Genomic DNA, 24,287 nt, shown 5'->3' with positions numbered 1-24,287 from the left:
ACACTTCCAGTGGAGATTTGGTTAGTACTCTTCCACCTCTGTCTTTCCATCCCCCCTGACCCTTCACAACTAGTTGGTGTGTTGTAGCGCCAGTCGATGTCATCTACACAAGTTTTTATTATTACTATTATTATTATGGTAATAATAAGGGTGCTTCTGCAGTGTATGCACGTGTATTTTAAATATTATTTTCAAGTTAAATTAAATTTTAGGTTTGTATTACCGTACACATAGATTCGAAAAAGTGTTCGAAAATCAAATATATACCAAATAAATGTTATTAAAGGCAAGATAAGTTACTCTTCTAACTATCTGGAATGGTTTTTAGTGGTTTTACTCATTTCAAATGTGTAATTGCTTCAAAAATCATACAATGTTTATCGATATATTTTAAAAAGAAAAATGTCGGCATGTTTGGTAGAAAAGTAACTTATTTTGCCTTTGATAACATTTATTTGTTATATATTTTTTTTCTGACAACTTTTATGAATCTATGGGTATAGTAAAACAAACCTGTCATGTAAATTATTTACACTTAAAATGTTATAAAAAACGAAAACTTGAAGTTTTAAATATATTTCAAAGAAATAAATTACGCCCAGTGCTAAAATATTGAAAATTCAGGGATCGTAAAAAAAACAACTGCCATGAAAAATGCTAACTTTAAAATATTTGAAAATATTCAGTGAAAAGTTTTATTTATTATTAAAAGAATGGACTGGAAAATATTATATAAAAATTGTTTGTTTTCCAGTAAAAAAAAAAATAAATAAAATATATTTGACTTTCTCCGATAAAAATAAAAGTTCAAACACTAGTTCACTTACGATATTTTGATTAAAATTATCCCAAATGTGCAATTATAATAATTATTATCCGAATGGAAAATTGTTCTTTCTTTTTAGAACATACATGGACAATCGGTAACATATTAGTAGCCATATTTTTTTGTCTGTTAGATTGACCACATGGTTGAATACCGGAAGCTGTCCATACCTACAACTTCATCATTTACTTGGCATTTTGGCCAAGATAAAAGTATCGTATCTGTTCAGATGCGGCACTTCCATTTCTCGTTCTCTTTCAGTGGAGGAGAAATCGTTCACGACTGAGACAATTTTTATTTTTGTACCTTTTCACCACGTTAAAAAACGACCCTGGTATCTAACTCTGCCCCGTGAGGAGGCATTGTAAATAGGTACAACTTAATCAGGAAATGACGCAACGCTGTCATGTGCATCGGCCTTCTTACTCTTGGTAGCCGCAGTTTCGGCTAACTCATCCTCTGGCCTTCTCCAGGTGATTAATAATAAAACAACAACTATGAAGATGAAGATAACAATCCGCAAAAGAATGAATTATGATGACGCATCTTAAAGGATTCAAAAAAAAAATATATAATCCTTTAACCAACTAATCCTCTGGCTGGCTTTGGGTAGGATTGACACCACTATCTTCAGACTGGAACCATAGAGACTCAACACCTCTATCCACTGCGCCATGGGCTCTGTAGACATCAACAACTATGGAAGGCAGTAATTATTAAAAAAAACATCTCACAAATAATGTACAGCTTTTATTCAAAATACTGATCAGCTTTTATTCAAAATATTGCAGAGCTTTTATTCAAAATATTGCAGAGCTTTTATTCAAAATACTGAACAGCTTTGGAATTGGGCAATAACCAAACTGTTTTTAAAACCTAACTTAACCCTAATGTAACTTCATGTATTCATTCGTTTTTGCAGACTGTTATTCTCATCTTCATAATTGTTGTTGTTTTACCACGTTTCGACCAACTATTCCTTTGGCTTTCTTCAGATTTACCGTGATGGGATAGGAATGCTGAGTCTTGTAACTGTATTCTTAGTAATTACTTCCTTCCATAGTTGTTGTTGTTGTCTCACCACGTTTGTGGTCAACTTATCCTAGGGTCGGCTTTGAGTAAGATTGAAACTGGTGAAGGCTTTGTGTAGAACCAATCACACTTTTTGGTACAACTGCTTATCTCAGTCGGTGTAATGGCTGCCGCATGACAAAGCAGATAGTAAACCTCAAGTTTTTACATCACTGTTCCTTTTCTAAATGCATGCCTTAACGAAGACTAAGGGTACATCTCTCCCAGTGAATTAAAACGTGCCTCCAGATACCAACCTGAAAATTTCTGTCCCGGTGCATTACATATAGTACTTAGCATTTTCAAATAAACAATGAGCTGACCAGTACCACATGGGCATGGATATATATATATATATATATATATATGAGGAGATTATAGATGGATATATAAATACCCGTTAACATACACCTTTCACGAGAAAGCTAGAACCCAGAATTAGATAGAATCGAGCAATTGGACAACGCCAGACCCAAAGTGGGTTTCGATGTACTGCATCTCCTCAGTGACGTGCTCTGACATTGGCGCGAACCCAGATTGTCGCACTCATGAAGTGTGCAATACTGACGACCTAACCATATGGGCCATGGCGCAATCTATTGACTATGCCTCGATTTTTTAAATTATATTTTTATCCAGTTCTACATTCTACGATGTGACAAGCAATTGCTCGATTCTATCTAATTCTGGGTTCTAGCTTTATCGTGAAAGGTGTATGTGAACGGGTATTTATATATCATATATAGTAATTTATAAAATATAATGGCTTAATCGCCAAATATATTTTATAAATTACTAACTAGCTCTACCTACGTATTGAGCACTTTTGAAGTAAATACTTAAAGTTTACGCATAAATCTATACTTTCGTATATTAATTTTATGTGAGTAAATGAAGTAGTTATATATATATATATATATATATATATATATATATATATAAAATGTCAGCCCCTTTAAGAAACTCTGTTCTTATTGTTAAGCACTTTCAAGTTGAAATGAAAGTAGGTCACAGATCATAATGTTATAATCATTAGATCACTATGGCTGGATGTTACAACATTTAAAAAAGTTTAAATTTCAATATTTTTTGCGGTTGAGATTTGTTCCTTGCTTATGGAGTCAGAGATAACTTTGTGGCTGGGTTCAAATCTACCGACCGATAGTAATTGTGTCACCCTGCACTGATAAGCCACGAAAGGTTGAAACAGTAATGTCTGTAGGTATTATATAATGTACACACACACATGTGATGATGCTGTAAAAATATTTCTTTAAATAAATATTTTATATTTCCGGTTTCTCTTTTATATTTTTAATTCTTTTTTTTTTTTTCTCAAATTTAGTATCTTCTTCATTGATCGACCGAAATCTTTGTGTGAATATCGTCCAGGAATGTAATGCTGGGACAGAAAATGATGGGTGAGTATTAAAAAAAAAAAAAAAAAAAAAAAAAAAAAAAAATTTTATCTTTTTTTTTTTTTTTTTTTTTTTTTTTTTTCTTTTAAACTTTTTATTGTTTTGTTTTGCATCAAGTGATGATTGTAGTATTAAATAAGGTATTAGTATTATAATTATTCCCACACAAACTATTAACAAACTAGCTGGGAAACCTGATGTTGCCCGGGATCTCACGCTCCCATATATATTTATTGTCATCGAAATCTGTGAAATCTCCCATTTTTCAATCCGATCGATTCATTGCCTGCTTTGGTTGGGGGACTCATCGTGGTTCACTGGGAGGAAGTCTCACATGCCCACAATGACTTAAACCACAATGCATTGTAGTCTAGATTGCACTGTCGAGAACTTACTGTTGATTTTATAAAATTATTTTTATATATAACAGCTCAATTTACAGTTTAAAATGCAAAAGTCAAGTATCATGATTCAATTGTGTTCTAGGTAGAAACATTCATTTTGAATGTGTCCCAGTCATATCAAAGAAACTACTGTTGATTTTATGCTTGGCCTTTCTGCTTGTGCGGTGATAATAGCTGGAATTTAAGTTTAAAATGCAAAAGTCAAGCATCATGATTCAATTATGTTCTAGACAGAAACATTCATTTTGAATGTGTTCCTGTCATATCAAAGAACCTACTGTTTATTTTATATGTCAGCCCTTCCTGCTTTTGTGTTAATAAAACTTCTCAAATGCATTTGTGATGTTAAGCTGTATAAGGTGTTAACTTTGGTCAAAACCGCTTGTTCTTTCTTTCTTTGGATTTTTTTTTAATTATCGATACTTATCAAAGATATGCTAATGCAAGACCTATCTAAAAACACTGCCAGATATATAAAATACATTTGTGTGAAATTTCACGAGAATTGGCATCCATAGAGAATGCATTCACACACACTTTTAGGGATAGAGATTGAAAAATACATGTATTTATATGATAAAAACTCCTGAAGATGGACCCGGATGGATTTGAAAGTACTAAGATCTGTGGTAGAAGGGGCAGGATGGTCTGTTCGTGTTATAGACGATCCCATCCCCATGTATAGTTTGATGAATTGAATGTTTGGGTGGTTTAAAAGCAAAACGTCGCATAATGATGACGAAAACATACCGATTATATATTAGAAGAATGTAGATTCATTTACATAAATATACATGAGAAATAATAAGGATATAGATGGTAAGAAAGAAGAGTTCGTTGAGAAGAAAATAACATTACCAACGAATGATGAGAGGCTGACGAGTTAGTCAGGAGCGCTGGTTGGGTGGCCATTCCAACCGGAGCGGTTCTTGGTTACATGTTGTCTGGTCGAAAGTTCAGCAAAAGAGAGAGAGAAAAATAAGAAACAGGAAGTCACGTGGCTGTGTTGCTCTCTGGTTATCATATTTAAAGGGCGACAATCGAGTTAGCTTGGGAGTTTCAATTCCCGCAGGTCCAAATATGTCAACCCCATTCCAGCTCAAAACCCCATAACTCATAAGAAAATTAGAACGGATCAGAGAAAAGATATGCAGACATACGTCGTCCATAATATTTAGTGAAGTATGTCTTAATGAGGAAATGCTCACCATATATATATTGTTTCCCTACACTGATGAAGACTGAAGGATCGGTCGAAAATTATGTACTTGTAAAAATGTTTTTTTAAATTTCTTTATAATAAGATTTTGTATTCCTACATGTCAACAATAGAAAACGAATAAAAAAAAGTTATGAGCTTTTCTACTTTTTGTATTCTTTTTTCATATATCTACAGGGTGTCCCAAAAGAAGTTGACGGATTTTAAATTCTATATTTAAGTTATGTTTTTTTTTTCTTTTTTTTTTTTTTTACATGGGGTTCACCACTTATCAAGGCCCGAAGGCCACTCAGGGATAAGGGTTATTGCATGTACAGTAATCAATGAGATAGTATTGTAGTAATCATTAGTATTGGGTGGTTAGATAGAGTGTCTTACTTAAGGGTGTGGTTTGTCAGGAGTTTGTTTATGTTGGACTTGAAGACGTCCAAGTTGTAGTCAGGTGGGAAAAAGGCAAGCGGCAGAGAGTTCTACTGGCGTGCAGTTCTAAGAAAGAAGCTTTGCTCATGGAATCTACGTTTGGATTTAGGCACAGATAAAGAGTGGGGGAAATTATTGACAGTAGTTTCCCAATTTTCATATGTAGATATAGTAAGATATCATAGTTTACTTATTTTTTTGAGATATAGTAAGATATCATAGTTTACTTATTTTTTTGAGATATAGTAAGATATCATAGTCTACTTATTTTTTTGAGATATAGTAAGATATCATAGTTTACTTATTTTTTTGAGATATAGTAAGATATCATAGTTTACTTATTTTTTTGAGATATAGTAAGATATCATAGTCTACTTATTTTTTTGAGATATAGTAAGATATCATAGTCTACTTATTTTTTTGAGATATAGTAAGATATCATAGTCTACTTATTTTTTTGAGATATAGTAAGATATCATAGTCTACTTATTTTTTTGAGATATAGTAAGATATCATAGTTTACTTATTTTTTTGAGATATAGTAAGATATCATAGTCTACTTATTTTTTTGAGATATAGTAAGATATCATAGTTTACTTATTTTTTTAAGATATAGTAAGATATCATAGTTTACTTATTTTTTTGAGATATAGTAAGATATCATAGTCTACTTATTTTTTTGAGATATAGTAAGATATCATAGTCTACTTATTTTTTTGAGATATAGTAAGATATCATAGTCTACTTATTTTTTTGAGATATAGTAAGATATCATAGTCTACTTATTTTTTTGAGATATAGTAAGATATCATAGTTTACTTATTTTTTTGAGATATAGTAAGATATCATAGTCTACTTATTTTTTTGAGATATAGTAAGATATCATAGTTTACTTATTTTTTTGAGATATAGTAAGATATCATAGTCTACTTATTTTTTTGAGATATAGTAAGATATCATAGTTTACTTATTTTTTTGAGATATAGTAAGATATCATAGTCTACTTATTTTTTTGAGATATAGTAAGATATCATAGTCTACTTATTTTTTTGAGATATAGTAAGATATCATAGTCTACTTATTTTTTTGAGATATAGTAAGATATCATAGTTTACTTATTTTTTTGAGATATAGTAAGATATCATAGTTTACTTATTTTTTTGAGATATAGTAAGATATCATAGTTTACTTATTTTTTTGAGATATAGTAAGATATCATAGTCTACTTATTTTTTTGAGATATAGTAAGATATCATAGTCTACTTATTTTTTTGAGATATAGTAAGATATCATAGTCTACTTATTTTTTTGAGATATAGTAAGATATCATAGTTTACTTATTTTTTTGAGATATAGTAAGATATCATAGTTTACTTATTTTTTTGAGATATAGTAAGATATCATAGTTTACTTATTTTTTTGAGATATAGTAAGATATCATAGTCTACTTATTTTTTTGAGATATAGTAAGATATCATAGTTTACTTATTTTTTTGAGATATAGTAAGATATCATAGTCTACTTATTTTTTTGAGATATAGTAAGATATCATAGTTTACTTATTTTTTTGAGATATAGTAAGATATCATAGTTTACTTATTTTTTTGAGATATAGTAAGATATCATAGTTTACTTATTTTTTTGAGATATAGTAAGATATCATAGTCTACTTATTTTTTTGAGATATAGTAAGATATCATAGTTTACTTATTTTTTTGAGATATAGTAAGATATCATAGTCTACTTATTTTTTTGAGATATAGTAAGATATCATAGTTTACTTATTTTTTTGAGATATAGTAAGATATCATAGTCTACTTATTTTTTTGAGATATAGTAAGATATCATAGTTTACTTATTTTTTTGAGATATAGTAAGATATCATAGTCTACTTATTTTTTTGAGATATAGTAAGATATCATAGTTTACTTATTTTTTTGAGATATAGTAAGATATCATAGTCTACTTATTTTTTTGAGATATAGTAAGATATCATAGTCTACTTATTTTTTTGAGATATAGTAAGATATCATAGTCTACTTATTTTTTTGAGATATAGTAAGATATCATAGTTTACTTATTTTTTTGAGATATAGTAAGATATCATAGTCTACTTATTTTTTTGAGATATAGTAAGATATCATAGTCTACTTATTTTTTTGAGATATAGTAAGATATCATAGTCTACTTATTTTTTTGAGATATAGTAAGATATCATAGTCTACTTATTTTTTTGAGATATAGTAAGATATCATAGTCTACTTATTTTTTGAGATATAGTAAGATATCATAGTCTACTTATTTTTTTGAGATATAGTAAGATATCATAGTCTACTTATTTTTTTGAGATATAGTAAGATATCATAGTTTACTTATTTTTTTGAGATATAGTAAGATATCATAGTCTACTTATTTTTTTGAGATATAGTAAGATATCATAGTCTACTTATTTTTTTGAGATATAGTAAGATATCATAGTCTACTTATTTTTTTGAGATATAGTAAGATATCATAGTCTACTTATTTTTTTGAGATATAGTAAGATATCATAGTTTACTTATTTTTTTGAGATATAGTAAGATATCATAGTTTACTTATTTTTTTGAGATATAGTAAGATATCATAGTCTACTTATTTTTTTGAGATATAGTAAGATATCATAGTCTACTTATTTTTTTGAGATATAGTAAGATATCATAGTCTACTTATTTTTTTGAGATATAGTAAGATATCATAGTTTACTTATTTTTTTGAGATATAGTAAGATATCATAGTCTACTTATTTTTTTGAGATATAGTAAGATATCATAGTTTACTTATTTTTTTGAGATATAGTAAGATATCATAGTCTACTTATTTTTTTGAGATATAGTAAGATATCATAGTTTACTTATTTTTTTGAGATATAGTAAGATATCATAGTCTACTTATTTTTTTGAGATATAGTAAGATATCATAGTTTACTTATTTTTTTGAGATATAGTAAGATATCATAGTTTACTTATTTTTTTGAGATATAGTAAGATATCATAGTCTACTTATTTTTTTGAGATATAGTAAGATATCATAGTTTACTTATTTTTTTGAGATATAGTAAGATATCATAGTTTACTTATTTTTTTGAGATATAGTAAGATATCATAGTCTACTTATTTTTTTGAGATATAGTAAGATATCATAGTCTACTTATTTTTTTGAGATATAGTAAGATATCATAGTCTACTTATTTTTTTGAGATATAGTAAGATATCATAGTCTACTTATTTTTTTGAGATATAGTAAGATATCATAGTCTACTTATTTTAATTCTATTTACACAACTTAATCTAGGGTATGTTTTTCACAAGGTCTAATTTTAGTTATGAAAAAATGATGTTACTCAAATGGCCACGATTTTCATTTTTACACTCTTGTGCTCTCTGCTGGGCATTGTCCAGCACATCACTTAATGTTTCAAGGTTTATGCCCCTAATTTCCTCCTCTATATTGTTTTTAAGGATATCTATTATGGCTGGTTTGTTTGCGTATACCCCCGCATTGGGAGTAGGGGAATTTCTTGTGTTGAAGTTTCATCGAAATTCTCTTTGAGTTTCTAATATTGATTCATTCAACCGAAAATACGACTCTACGATTAATATCCGCTCTTCGGTAGTGTAACGACTCATGATGACCTTGGAAGGGTTATTCTAGATGGTCTGAAAAAAGAAAAGAAAAATATAAAATAATTAAGAAAGTTTTGAATTTTTTTTTAACCGTCAACTTTTTTTTGGGACACCCTGTATAATATAAATCTCACCTGTCTGTTTAAATGTATGTATGTATGTATGTCTACCTAAAACTTTCGACAGAGGCGATGGATTTTCACGAGATTAGTATCATTTTGAAGATCGTTCCTTCATGCGACAAATATCGAAAAATTGGCCAAAAAAATTAATTCCTTCACCCTCAACTGAACACTTTTCTACAAGGAGGGGTCGCTTTTTTTGCTGATATTTTTGAAAGTCATCCTCTCTTTTCGATTGACTAGCCTTAATTTAAAAGTTCCGCCACTTCCGGTTTGGCGATGAGCGCAACTGCAAAGACGTCCTGCTTTTTTCACGTTCTTTTCCTCCGTGGTACAGGTTTGAGCCTGCCTGCCTACTACCACTTTTTGTTTTTGCTCAACACACACCTTCAAACACCCGGGCAACGCCGGGTACTCAGGCTAGTAATATATATATATATATATATATATGATACACACACAGTGGGTGCAATAAGTATTCGATACAAAGCAAAAAGTTGATTTATTTTTATAACAAAAACAATAACAAAGTGCTGTTCTAATGTATTTTTGTATAATAAATACAAATCTCGTATCAAAAATCTTATATAATTAGGCATTCACGAGATAATTACATAAATGTCATATCTAGGGTTCAAAAAGTAACCAACACAAAGGTTAGAAATTTTGGAAGGATGCCCTGAATGGGGTAAATTTGAAGTGCTCTGGTAGGAAATTGGTATATATTGTATCACTACACTGATGAAGACTGAAAGATTGGTCGAAAATCATGTATATGTAAAAAAAAGTTAAATTTCTTTATAATAATATTTTGTATTCCTGCATGTCACCAATAGAAAACGAATAAAGAAAAGTTATAAACTGTTATACTTTTCATATTCATTTTTCATATATATATATATAAAGCTGTGTGTGTGTGTGTGTGTGTGTGTGTGTGTGTATCTGGTCATGAATAGGTTTCAATATGGTTGACGTTTTTAAAAAACTGATTACATATAATGATAGAAGATGTATCGAGACACAGGAACATGTATGTTTGATCTGGCAGAACGGTGGTTCATTAAAATTGTGGGGTCTACGTTCGCGCTTTGTCCACAATGTATGGAAATAAAAAATTAAAAAAAAACGTTTACAAGTGTTTTTGATATAGATGTACATAATAATTCTTTGATAAGTATGTTTTAACTTAAATAGGGATGGTATAATAAAATTGTGGGGTCTGCGTTCGCACTTGGCTTCCATAGAATGGAAATAGGCAAAAACTTTAATAAAGACGTTTCATATCTATCTGCGTATGTATACTTTGATAATTATGTTTCAGTTTGAAGAAATATGGTATAATACAATTATAGGGGTGTTCGTTCGCACCTGACCTCCATAGAATGGAAATATGTCACAAAGTTTAACAAGGTTTTTTAATATAGATCCACAGAATATTGTGATAAGTGTTTCAGTGTGAACAGGTATGATATAATAAATTATGGGGTTTATCTATTTTATTTTTAGTTTCATCATATTTTGCTTTGGTTTTGATACCCCTAAATTCAAAGCTATCTCTTTACAACCCTTCCTTTTCATAACCTATCATACTTTAATAAATCAGAGTCCATTTTCTGTAGGCTGTTTTTGAACCCAGTCAACAACGAGTACTTTTGCTAGTATATATATATATATATATAGAGAGAGAGAGAGAGAGAGATGCACGGACATTAATTAACTTTTCTGTTGCATTTGACCCTCTCATCTTAATTGTTTCAAAGCTACAACCTCTAAGGTTTTCCTTGAGCTTAGTGAATAATCAAAAGTCACAGTAATCAAGGTCTGGACTATAGAAATGGTGAGGAACTGTCTTTCTACCCATCTTGGTCAAATAGTCTGTGACAAGGATGGAGTTGTGGACTGATGCATTGATGCAAATCTTCTGCATCTTCAGTTCCTCGTGAATAATTGTGTATACAGTTCCCACACTGACATCAAACTGTGTACTCATGTTTATAGATACACAACGGTCCTTATCATAAAATTCTTTATTTGGCCAATCATCTCTGGTGTTCTGACTGACTTACTCCTCCCACACCTCTCATCATCCCTCACACACTCCCTGTCTTCCTTGAATCTCTTATGCCACTCAAAAACTGATGCTCAATTCATGCAAGATGGTCCAAAAGCAGTCTGAAGCATTCCATACGTTTCTGTGGCATTCCCAAGTTTAAAACAATTTTATTGCATATTGTTCTTCTAAAGTACTCTCATGCCCAGATTGCATTTTTGAAGTTCACCAGCTGTGACAATCAGGCTTTAGTAGGGTGTATTCCAATTCCTGCTGTCACTGTTCATTTGAACCTGAAATTATAAAAATAGGTCAGTCATCTTGTAAGATGTATAGCAATACTGAATTTTCAAGAGTCTACGACAATTTTAAATGATGTACAAAAAGTCTGGAAACTTATTTAAGGCACCTCGTAGGTCAGGCACTAACAATCTTTTGAGATTGCAGTTCCAGGACTGTAATATTGACTAGTAAGTCCTACAAATGAAAAATTTTGGCTTTAAAAAAGTGTTTGTGTTATTATTTTAATTAGTCTGTTTACATACTCATCTACAAATTCTATATATTAATTATTCCATATTTATAGGTACACAAAGTACATGTGGATGTCTTATCATGAAATGTGTTTTTATTATATATATATATATATATATATTATATATATATATATATATATATATAGATGTTTATTTGTTTTTGTTAGCAATACTTTTTGAATGAATTCAATTATTTATAGAGAAAGGCATTTTTACCTAAATGTAGGTTAGGAATAATTTTCCTTTTGACCAATTTGGTACCCTCAAATGGGGAGCGACCTATGTGTTGTTTTTTTTTTAAATATAATAATCCACTGATACATTTTTCGTCATCTACGACTCCACTCTGATGAGTCTTAGACAACGAAACATGAGTCAGTGAATAATTATAAAACAAAAATATATATATATAATCTTTCCTTGCCAAATGTCCTCATTGGTTTGGCTATGCCCTTCAATGGTCCATGAAGTTATCAACCTAGTATCACGACCAGATTGGAAGAAACATTGGGGTGGCCAACTCAAAACCTGACCTAGGACAAGGAAGCAAGATACTGGACTGATTCTGGGCCTTTATTTTTACAGGGTTTGTCGCTGGAACCACAAATGGCTTGCACTCATAACAGAAGCAGTCTTGGATCAACTAGTGTCCAGGATGTGATGAACATGTTAGAAAGACGTGGCCAAACTGATCTAGAGTGAATGCCGCAATTATGACCATGACATCCAGAAACGCATATTCTAATATTCTTTTTTAGGGGTGGAGGTGAGGAGTAAAAGTTTTGGTAAATTTTTCAGCATTATCAAATGAAAATAATTGGATGAATGTTGTAGCAAGCTATTGAGATTATTTTTTCTAGCTTGTAATTCTTGTAGAAATATACACATTAAATCCAAACACGTGTAATAGTTAAACACAAAAAACATCTTTTCCCTGCCTTCTTCAACCAGCAAACTTTAAATCCATTATATATATGTGTGTGTGTACATACACACACATAGACACATACACTCGTGAGCAAAACAAAATGGGCCAAAAAATTTCATACATTTTATTGCATTAAAAGCTATATTGAACAAAGAACAATTGAACAAGGAAATTTAAACGAGACTAATAACACAGAACAAGACATTTACTTTAATAAATGCTTTGGATGGAATGACATTCCCTTTTGATTTTTTAAAAAGATCAATCGTTTTAGACATGCTCTCAACCAAAGTGGAACACTGTGAAGAGGAGATACTATTCCATTCGCTTTGCACAACTTCCCACAGTTTGGTCATTGTTCGAAGTTCTTCCAGCCAATGCACGAGATATTATGGACCAAATATTCTCAATTGGGTTTAAATCGGGGCTTTGATCTGGCTAAAATATCACATCAATTGAATTATCAGAAAATTATTTTTTGTGACTTTAGTAGTGTGTGAGGGGCATTATCATGTTGAAAAATAATGTTCTGAGATATTCCCAGCTTCTAGATACTTAGTAACAGTCCTGTTTTTAATATTCGAATGTAGTCCTTTGCATTGATTGACTTCTCACATCTAATAAGTTCTCCAACTCCTGCTGCAGTAAAAATTCCCCATACCATTATCCCTCCATTTCCGTGTTTAACTGTCGATTTTATGCAACTTGGCGAGAATCCTTCTCTAGTTCAACAAAAACGGTCCTCTCGTGACGACGATCGGTTCTACGCATGCGTCAGATGACGTCATGACCTGATTTAGTTTAAATAGTTGAAGAACTGACTAAATTTCATGTACGTCGTATTAGCTCAGTTGGTTAGTTATCTAAACATTTTGGGTTCGAATCGTGGTGTGAGATGTCTTCTATTTTTTTTTCGATTTGTTTTTAAATTTTAATATTGAACCAGTGTTATTTAAGCCATTTTTCATGTAATGTTCGTTTTTCTGTTTTGTTTTGTTTTTTTTTACTTCGTTTATCCACCCCCGACCATACACCCAAAAACACCCGGGTACCCACCGATTTTTTTAAATTTTAATATCGAAACAGGCTTATTTAAGCCATTTTTCATGTGTTAGTTTTTCTCGTTTTCTTTTTTGTTTTTTCGATTTTTACATTTAACATCATTCGTTTGCCTTACGTTAATTTTTTTTTGATGTTTTGATTCCCCCCCCCCCCCCCCCCCGCTTAAGTTTTAACGTTCGTTTCTATGTTTTCTCTTTTTACTTCGCTTATAACAAACAAACCTGGTCATTGACCTCATTTGTTAAATAGCTATTGTTTACGTCGTCGTTGTCGTAACGCTCTACGACTTCCGTGCAGGCACCTGTCAGTTTGGTTCTTGCTTAAATAAATTCAAACATCTTTCAGTAACTCATTCTGGCTGGCCGAACACTTCATGTTTTTTTTTCACATTTTATTTTCAAACTTCACCTCTGGGCTTCGGGTTCGATCCCCCCCCCCCCCCCCCCCCCCCGGTTTCTTTTTTATTTAAGAGCACACAAACCTCCAAACACCTGGGCAACGCCGGGTAGCCCCGCTAGTCTATATATATAAAAGCGAAAATGTGTGTTTGTATGTATGTTTGTTTGTGTGTCTGCTAAAAACTTTCGACAGACACAAAAAATTTTTTAATTTTAATATCGAAACAGGCTTATTTGTCATTTTACATGTGTTAGTTTTTCTGTTTTCTTTTTTGTTTTTTCGATTTTTACATTTAACATCATTTGTTTGCCTTACGTTAGTTTTTTTGTGTGTTTTTTTTTTTTTTCGATGCACTTGTTGTATCGTTCCAACAACTTCTGAAAGTCCTCTTGTGTGAGCATGCCAATGACCCTTGTCACACCCTCTCATCTTAATTGTTTCAAAGCTACAACCTCTAAGGTTTTCCTTGAGCTTAGTGAATAATCAAAAGTCACAGTGATCAAGGTCTGGACTATAGAAATGGTGAGGAACTGTCTTTCTACCCATCTTGGTCAAATAGTCTGTGACAAGGATGGAGTTGTGGACTGATGCATTGATGCAAATCTTCTGCATCTTCAGTTCCTCGTGAATAATTGTGTATACAGTTCCCACACTGACATCAAACTATGCACTTATGTTTATAGATACACGACGGTCCTTATCATAAAATTCTTTATTTGGCCAATCATCTCTGGTGTTCTGACTGACTTACTCCTCCCACACCTCTCATCATCCCTCACACACTCTCTGTCTTCCTTGAATCTCTTATGCCACTCAAAAACTGATGCTCAATTCATGCAAGATGGTCCAAAAGCAGTCTGAAGCATTCCATACGTTTCTGTGGCATTCCCAAGTTTAAAACAATTTTATTGCATATTGTTCTTCTAAAGTACTCTCATGCCCAGATTGCATTTTTGAAGTTCACCAGCTGTGACAATCAGGCTTTAGTAGGGTGTATTCCAATTCCTGCTGTCACTGTTCATTTGAACCTGAAATTATAAAAATTGGTCAGTCATCTCGTAAGATGGATAGCAATAACATACTGAATTTTCAAGAGTCTACGACAATTTTAAATGATGTACAAAAAGTCTGGAAACTTATTTAAGGCACCTCGTAGGTCAAGCACTAACAATCTTTTGAGATTGCAGTTCCATGACTAATATTGACTAGTAAGTCCTACAAGTGAAAAATGTTGTCTTTAAAAAAGTGTTTGTTATTATTTTAATTAGTCTGTTTACATACTCATTTACAAATTCTATATATTAATTATTCCATATTTATAGGTACACAAAGTACATGTGGATGTCTTATCATGAAATGTGTTTTTATTTTATATATATATATATATATATATATATATATATTATATATATATAGATGTTTATTTGTTTTTGTTAGCAATACTTTTTGAATGAATTCAATTATTTATAGAGAAAGGCATTTTTACCTAAATGTGGGTTAGAAATAATTTTCCCTTTGACCAATTTGGTACCCTCAAATGGGGAGCGACCTATGTGTTGTTGTTGTTTTTTTTTTTTTTTAAATATAATAATCCACTGACACATTTTTCGTCATCTACGACTCCACTCTGATGAGTCTTAGACAATGAAACATGTGTCAGTGGATAATTATAAAACTAAAATATATATATATATATATATATATATATATATATAATCTCTTATTTTATCTTGATAGAGAGAATGCTTTTTGCGTCATTGATGCTTTCTCCGTACCCAGATTCACATACAGTGAAGAAAGGAAGAAATTTATCTTGTAAGTAATTTTCTTTATTGCCAGACTCAATTTCTACAAAACATTGGAGAAGAATGTAAGGTGCTTGTTCAGAATATTCCTTATAATTGATAAAAAAAAAAAAAAGGAAAATCTGTATAATGTACGTATCCATGACTAAATTAAACTATCATATTCCAAAAATTAGGTAATTTGATGAAGTAATTTTATTTTTAAATAAGAAAATCGTGTTTTCTGAGCATCCAAGGAGTGATTGTCTTGTCAATCATTTTGAAAGACATTTCAACAAATGGAGATAATTCAACAGTAATTTATATTTATTGACTTTATTTTGTAATTCCCATCAATTTCTTAAAAATGATTTTCTTTAATTTTAAAATATATCTTCATTTCATCATGGGTACGTGAAAGATAGAGATTTTTTGTTTTTGTTTTTTTAATATAAGGGGAATTCTAGACGAGTGTTGCATAGCTGGAGTATATAGTGAGTTTATATAAACAAGGACCAAAATGCTAGATAGTCGTCTATATAACGTTGTATATATGTACTGGTCTTGTCTTCCCGAGTGTCTATGATCATCTGGTAATGTTTGTTGCGATTGTATGTGTGTATATGCTGTTGACACTTTAAAAGACATAGATACCTTCAACAACAGTTCAACAAATGGGGAGAATAACATCTTACAGTCAGTTCCTTATGGAACGAATAAACATCTGCTTATCCAGACACAGGGAGGACATATCTTTTTGCTCGCAGCTGTCGATGCATTGTTACAGATGTGATCTTGAAATTCTAAGTCATGTTATCCCCCTGAAGACTCGGGAAACCAAAATGTTTTTTTTTACCTTTAACATTTATTCCTAGTTGTGATACCCTTTTCCAGGAAATCTGTCATCACTACTCTGTCCTGGTCCCAGAAGACTGTGAGCATGACCTTGCTAGCGGAGGGCTGCACCCTTGCCTTCTTGGAGGTGGTGAGTTCAAGTGTTTCCACTGCATTGACTGGGCTTTGGTCTCTGGATCATAGTGATGGACCCGGGTTTCATCCTGTGTAATCAGTCTTTTGAAAAACTTTGCCTCCTCTTCTTGGCATATCTCCACATTCATCCTCGAGCACTCGACGCATTCTCGCTTCTGGAATGGTGTGAGCAACCTAGGAATCCATCTGGCAGACACCTTATACATATGCAAATGGTCATGAATGATAGTTTCCACAGACACTGTACTAATCTTGACATCTTGGGTTATTTGGCAAATAGTAATGCACAGATTTTCCAAAATGGCAGCCTCAACTTGACGGGCAGATGCCTCATCAATGACAGAAGAGGGGGGGGCGACCAGGTCTGGGAGCTGTTTCCACAGACTTCTGGCCATGTTTGAATTCACGATGCCAGCGTTTTACAAGGTCATATGATGGGGCATTATCACCATCAGTTTCTTTCATTTCATAAAAATTCTCCTGTGGTATGCGTCCTTTCAAATACAAAAACCGAATCACTGCTCGACATTCAACAGGCTCCATTTCACACCTGACTCAGTTCAAACACGTGTAAAACAGAAACCACAATTAGTTCAGAGCTGTAATTTGCCACATAACCCATAGAGATATAAATCATTGCACATGCAAAATTTCAGCTAGATCAGACAACTGGAAGTGGGTCAGGGGCATTACTTATTGCCCACCACTCGTAGCTTTTGCAAGGAATGATGCACCTTCTCCAAGTGATGTTATCTCAAGTAATAACACGAAGCTGGATGCTCCACCAGACTAGATAAATTCTTGTCCTGGAATCCAGTAAGACCAAGAGACCAAAACGGAAGATATACTACAACGTATAAAAATGGTTAATTGAGGACAGGAAAATTATGTTCTCAACTTCTTTACTAACTCAGTGTTTGAGAAACAAAGAAGTTTAATTGAATATTCGAATATCTATGTATCTCATATAGAGTTCAAGTGTTAGCCCCACGTAGTGGGCCCCTTAATTTCTGAGAACTTTGACTAAAGTAAAAGCAAAAAGAAAGAACTTCACATTGTGTCCTTTTATACAAAAAAAAAAAAAAACCAATCAAAGGGAGATAACTTAGAGTGCCTAATTTAAAGTCCACAGGGAAGCAATTCCAAGCCATTTACACAACTGGAAATAATGATCCAAAAGAGACAACTGTTCAGTATTCAAAACTCCACGAAAAACATCTATTGTTCTATATAAAAAAAAAAAACAAAAACAAAAAATAAACAAGGACGATGACTCAAAGTGCCTAATTTAAAAAGTCATCAGTTAAAAGTCAAAGGGAAGCAACTCCAAGCTGTTTACACCTCTGAAAATAATGATCAAAAAGAGACAGCTCGTCGATTTTCAACATAAAAAAACTATTGTTCTAGTCTTGTATAACGTGTATAATTGTCTGATTACTTCTAATTATTATTGCTCTTATTTATTTTATTTATTTTTAGAAACAGCAACATGGGCATACCTGCCCCCATTCTTCATGGCAATCCATTTGATAAATGTAAATTGTTCAAAGACAGATATTTTATGTTGTTGCAGGTAAGTGTTTTTTTTTTTTGTTTTTTTTTTTAAATTAGGCTCCATCTATCTATATATATAAAAGCGAAAATGTATGTTTGTGTGTATGTATGTATGTTTGTGTGTCTGCTAAAAACTTTCAACCGACAGACCAAAAATTCACAAACTTGGTCTCATATGAAAGCCCCACCTTCCGGACGATAAATATAAAAAAATTGGTTCAAAGTGACCATCAGAAGTGCGTCAACTGATCGATTTTCTGCAGGGGGTGGGGGCAAAAAAGTGACATCTTAATGTTAAACATTATATATTTTTAAATCGATTTATAACTGCCCCCAAAAATACGGCCGCCAACTCTTCTACATAAAGTATACACGCGGCCGTTTATTTTGGGTCAACTTGTATTTAAAACTCGCTGAGTCATGTCACGTGATTTTGATGTCAGCAAGCTCTAATGGCGGTCTAAATTTACAATTTAAAAATGCTGTTATCGGTAAAAAAAGAATTAATTAAAGCTAAACTATGAACTTCTACGCTATGGCAACGTTACCAAAGTTATTACCACATTCAAAATAGTTAGATAGGATAGTTAAACAAAAAATCACAAGCCAGACATGTGAAGTAAAAAAAAAAATACGCTTACAAAAAATATTAACGAACAAAGTTTTTAAAAATGAAAACAGCCAGACGCCATTTCCCAGTCTTTAGAGTAAGGAAGACAAAGTGAGGGAGAGAGAGAGAGAGTGAGTGAGAGAGAGACGCAAACAGAGAGTGAGAGAGAGACGCACAGAGAGAGAGAGAGATGCCTAGACAGAAAACGAGAAAAACGTTAACTTTTTCACCCCGAAATCGACAGGGGGGAGGGTCAACAACGCATGCATCAGATGACATCATGACCTGATTTACTTTAAATAGTTGATAAACCGAACAAACTTTATATACGGCGCTTTAGCTCAGGTAGTTAAGGCCTTGGTTTATTATCTGAACGTTTTGGGTTCGAGTCGTGGTGTGAGATGTCTTTCTTTTTCGATTTTTTTAAATTTAAATATTGAACCAGTGTTATTTAAGCCATTTTTCACGTAACGTTTGTTCGTTTTTCTGTTTTAATCGTTCGTTTGCTTTACGTTATTTTTTTTGTGTTTTACCTAGAAAACCATATGTTGACATTCAACCACCTGCGTTTTTAAACGTTTATTTTTAGCTGTTCTCAAGTCCCTGCCTTTGTAGCGTCATGCTATGTCATCAGACTACTAACCTCAAGGCTTTGGGATCAAACCTACCTCCCTTCCCCAATTTTTTTTTTTTTTTTTTCATCCGCCCCCACCCCCGACGTTTTTTTTTTTTTTTTTCTCCATCATGTTCGCTGTTTTTTTTTTTGTTTTTGTTTTTTCCAATTTTTTTTTTTAAGAAGTTTAACATATTTTTATTTTATAATATTTAAACAGGGTTATTAGTTTGCTTTTGTTTTTACCTCCCCCCCTTCCCCCCACACAGACTCAAACACCCGGGCAACGCCGGGCACCCCCGCTAGTCAGGTATAAAGGTAAAGTTTAATGAGTTTGGAATATAACTAATGACCACAAATTTACCAGATCAGACTGTTTGAAGATATTGGCTTTCTGACCTGAAATGCACCTGACATTAATATTATTGTTTTGTCTTCTTTTTCCTTTTGCAAAATTCAATCAGGTTCTGGGAAATCAAGATCAAAAACAAGTTTTTATTTACAAAAAAAAAAAAAAAAAAAAAAAAAAAAAGAACAAGCCAAACACAACAAATAAATATTCAAAGATATAAAAAAAAAACTTGAATACTGGATACAACATTAAAATACAACAATCAAACCAATTTTTCTGTAAATAAATATTTGAATATATATAAAGAACTTGGAGTATAAAAACTTTTTCCAAAATTACTGGATTCGGCATTAATTTACCTGAAAAGGGTTGATACACCTTACAACAAAACAACAAAATCACTCTGACGCAAAACTAAAAGCCTAGAAAATTAATTCTTATTTACATATGTCAAATTTAGTAAACTCGTTTATCTCTGTTAAAAATTCTACCACACAGAATTGGAAAGTGTGATCCATCTGGTGTTAAGTTACAAGATTCTTTTGGGAGGATGGCTACTACACAGCGAGACATGGTGGAGTATGCAATTATCTCCACTGGACCATCTGTAAAAAATTAAATATCCAGTGTAGCAGCAAGTCCTGGGAACCTGAAATAACAGTTGGAAATGACTTATATACCATACATTACAATCATATAATCCTTGCAGCTACCTACCCTGAAAATGCTGCTGTCAAACCTGATATAGTTCTATGAAATACGTCAGAGAGTGACAACCTTGGTTGTAGTGAGTGTCTTTAATGATTGTCTGAACAGAGCTGAAAGGGAGAAACAGACCAAATATTAAGGTTTCATGTATGATATGAAAAGAAACTGGAATCTTAGGGAAATATCAATCATAACAATTATTATGGCTGCCACATAGCTTGTGAAAAAGAACCTAAAGTCCTACCTAACTAATAATCCTGGTGAACCAAGTGCAAAAGAAATCCAGACAATTGCACTTAAGGGAACAGTGAGGATACTAAAAAGAGCTCTCGGTTGGTTTCAATAAAAAGCAGGGCAATGTTGGCAGCTGGTTTGGCTGCCTTATACCCGCCATTACAATCTTCAAAGGAAGAAAATACAAATGAAGCTGAAAGAACTTTGTGTGTTTTCGTTCCCTTTGAACTTGAAAATGACTGGGCAGTTTTTTATGAGAAGGCTTGACATACCGCAAAACAAAACATTTATACTTTGCCGCAAATTGAGATGTTGATTCAATATGATATCCTATATTTCCTGTAAAATGGGATATCTACAAAAAGAAGGTAAAAAAAAAAAAAAAAATTATTGAAATCAAAATATATAAAATTTCAAACATCTTAAAAAAAAAACAAAAAAAAAACGTATCCAATACGTGATATTACTAAAATAGTTTTAAAAGATTTTAAAACGTGTTTTCAATAATTTGTTTAAAAAAAAAAAGAACATAAAAAATGTTTTCAATAACTTTTTAAAAAAATAATTTCATTAATTCTTAGTTAAAATAAGAATGAAAAAAAACTTTTCAATGATTATTAAATAAAATAAGAACGATAAAAAAAAACATAAGTAAAAAGTGCACAGGGGAGATATAGGCTTTGTGACAGTGTTGTTGGATGTAAGAATAATGATGACGCTGAGGATGATGGAAAATAATGAAGATGATGATGGTTAATGGTTGATGGGCAGAAAACAGAAGCTCACAGTATTAATGCTGGAGTCCCTCAGGGGTCGGTCCTGGATATGACCTTAAACTATATCCAGTTTGCGGGCTTTGGGGAGTGTGGAGCCACCGTTTAATTGCCATTGCTCCCAGGTTCACTCTGACCCGGAGTGGTAGTACCTGTTTAGGGTCCCAACTATGGGTTAAATAGAAAACGACTTGAAAACAACAAATATATTCTAATTAAAAATTTTTTCTTCATAATCTTTGGATTCAGCATTAAATAACTTGAAATGGGTTGATATGCCGTAAAACAAAAACAAACAACAACCCTCAGGGGTCCATTCTGGGCCCAACTCTTTTCCATCATCCTCTACATCAATAATCTCCTAAATCACATCCTAAGATCATTCATAGACATTTATGCTGATGATACTACCATCTAAGGCAACACTTCAAAGACCATAAACAACCAAGTTCTCTCTGATTCTCTCTTCTCTGATCTTGAGCACATGGCCCAATGGGGAAAGAGGTGGCTGGTTAATTTTAATGCATCCAGAACCAAGCTTCTATCTTTGCATCATCAATGCTCTGATCCTTGTCTAACATCGATTGAAATAAATGGCTCTTGTGTGAGGGAGGCTTCATGTTTTCACAAGCTTCTAGGTCTGACCTTTAATCCTGATTTGAAATGGAACACGTACATCAAATCCGTGGCCAAAATCGCTGGAAAAATGGTGGGATCGTTCTACTGTTTCAAAAGATATCTCAATGCTGATGCAATTCTCTACCTGTATCAGAACCAAGCAGGTCCAAAGATGGAGTACTGTTGCCACATTTGTGCAGGAGTTGCTAGAAACACTTTATCCTGCCTTGTCCGAGTTCAAAATAGACTTTGTAGCCTAGTGGGGAATGCCCGTTTCTCTTCCTGCAACCTCTTTCCCCACGGAAGAGACATTTTGAACTTGTATCTGCTTTATCGTTATTTTTATGGCAAGTGCTCGTCTGAGCTCTAATCTACAGTCTCTCTTTGCTAAACTTTCATGAAAAACACTCGTCTAGCTGAAACCGCTATCAATAATTTCTGTGCCTAAACCTAAACGTAGATTCCATGAACAAAGCTTCTTAGAACTGCATGTCTGTAGAACCATTTCCCTGCTTTTCAGCTGACTACAATACGGTCGTCTTCAAGTCTAATGTGAACAAGTTCTTAATGAACCGTCCCCTTAAGTAATCCAATTACTACAATATTGTTCCATTGACTACCGTACACTCATTAACCCTTATCCTCGAGTTGCCTCCGAGCCTTGATAACTGGTGACTCTTTTGTAAAACAAAAATAAAAAAACTTAAAAATCGGACATACATATTTAAAGTTTTAAGGGCGTTTTTTTTTTTTTTTTGCTTACGTTCACTCCTAACAAGACATATTGCCATTTGGACATAAGGTGCTACTATTTGTGAACCTTGTCTAGGAAAGATTAACAAGATGTTGGTTTACATTACATTTAAACTTCTGCATATCAGTATATTCAGGGAAACAGGTAGCAGGAAAGGAATTCTGAAGTCTAGCTGTTCGAAGGAAGAAACTATTAGAGTAGAAAGCTTTCCAGCATTTAGGAACATCAACAGTGAAGGGGTGTGATTTTGTTGCTAAGCAGGTTTATCAAGGATATGTACATTGAAGGGGTACAAGTGCAAAGAGTTCATCAGAGCATATTTTAAATTCTTGTAAAACATGCACAGGGATGCAACATTGTGGTGATGGGACAGTGTTGGAGCCTGGTAGACAAAGTGGGACCCATTAGATTGGGTACTTTTTTTTTTTTTTTTGGACCCTATCCAAGAGAGAGAGACTAGTGGTAGATGCGCTAGCCCAAATATAAAGTTTTGCATGGGTTCAAATACCCTATATATGGAAGTTTCATGTCTGTAGACCAAAAACTGACAGAGGAGTTTGGGAGGCAAAATTTTTTAAATAAATGTATATACGCATACGTAATGTATAGAAAGAGGTTTGTGCTTACTGTGATATTTTTACGCAAATATTATGCCAGTATAAATCATGTAGAATATCTGCATCATCCCATATGAAAACCGAAAAAACTAATAGAGAATTAATTAAAATGAATGTTTAAAAGAATATGCAAATTAGCTAGATCTTTTGCAAATGAATGCAATTCCACGACCCATCTTCTATATATATATATATATATATATATAAACGCGAAAAAGTGTGTGTGTGCACTTTTTGTGTATGTCCGGCAAAGGCTTTTTTCTCGGGGTGGGGGGTACTATTTCTTAGAACTTTTTATATACCGTCTAAATCATAATATCAAGGATTTGCGAACGTGCATCGCGTCTAGATTTATTTATATCAACTTTTACAAGATCTTATTATTTTAGCTTCTCTCGGGTGTGTTCAGCTTTTTGTATAAATAAAGTGAAACGAAGTTGAAACTGAGATCGGTTTCCGGCTTCCATCCCTGGAATGTCCAGAAAGCAATATTTAAGACAATTGCTATTCGATTGGACACTCCCCTTTAAATGGGGAGCCGTCCCCCCTCACCGCCATCCCAA

General features: G+C 32.7%; 1 protein-coding gene across 1 annotated transcript in view; it reads left to right on the top strand.

The window, feature by feature from the left end:
• LOC145269270 (DNA polymerase epsilon subunit 2-like) overlaps nucleotides 1-24,287 on the top strand; it is a 147,996-nt gene that overhangs the window by 31,886 nt on the left and 91,823 nt on the right. Inside the window, exons 3-5 of the mRNA XM_080124947.1 lie at nucleotides 3,243-3,318; nucleotides 15,855-15,932; nucleotides 18,371-18,464. Coding sequence (XP_079981073.1) covers nucleotides 3,243-3,318; nucleotides 15,855-15,932; nucleotides 18,371-18,464 — 248 coding nt within the window. The remainder of the gene's footprint in view (nucleotides 1-3,242; nucleotides 3,319-15,854; nucleotides 15,933-18,370; nucleotides 18,465-24,287) is intronic.

This window comes from Euprymna scolopes, chromosome 45, assembly GCF_053919585.1.
Source record: "Euprymna scolopes isolate OS-2025 chromosome 45, ASM5391958v1, whole genome shotgun sequence".
Classification (NCBI taxonomy): domain Eukaryota; kingdom Metazoa; phylum Mollusca; class Cephalopoda; order Sepiida; family Sepiolidae; genus Euprymna; species Euprymna scolopes.
This window is presented reverse-complemented; position numbering and strand designations above follow the sequence as displayed.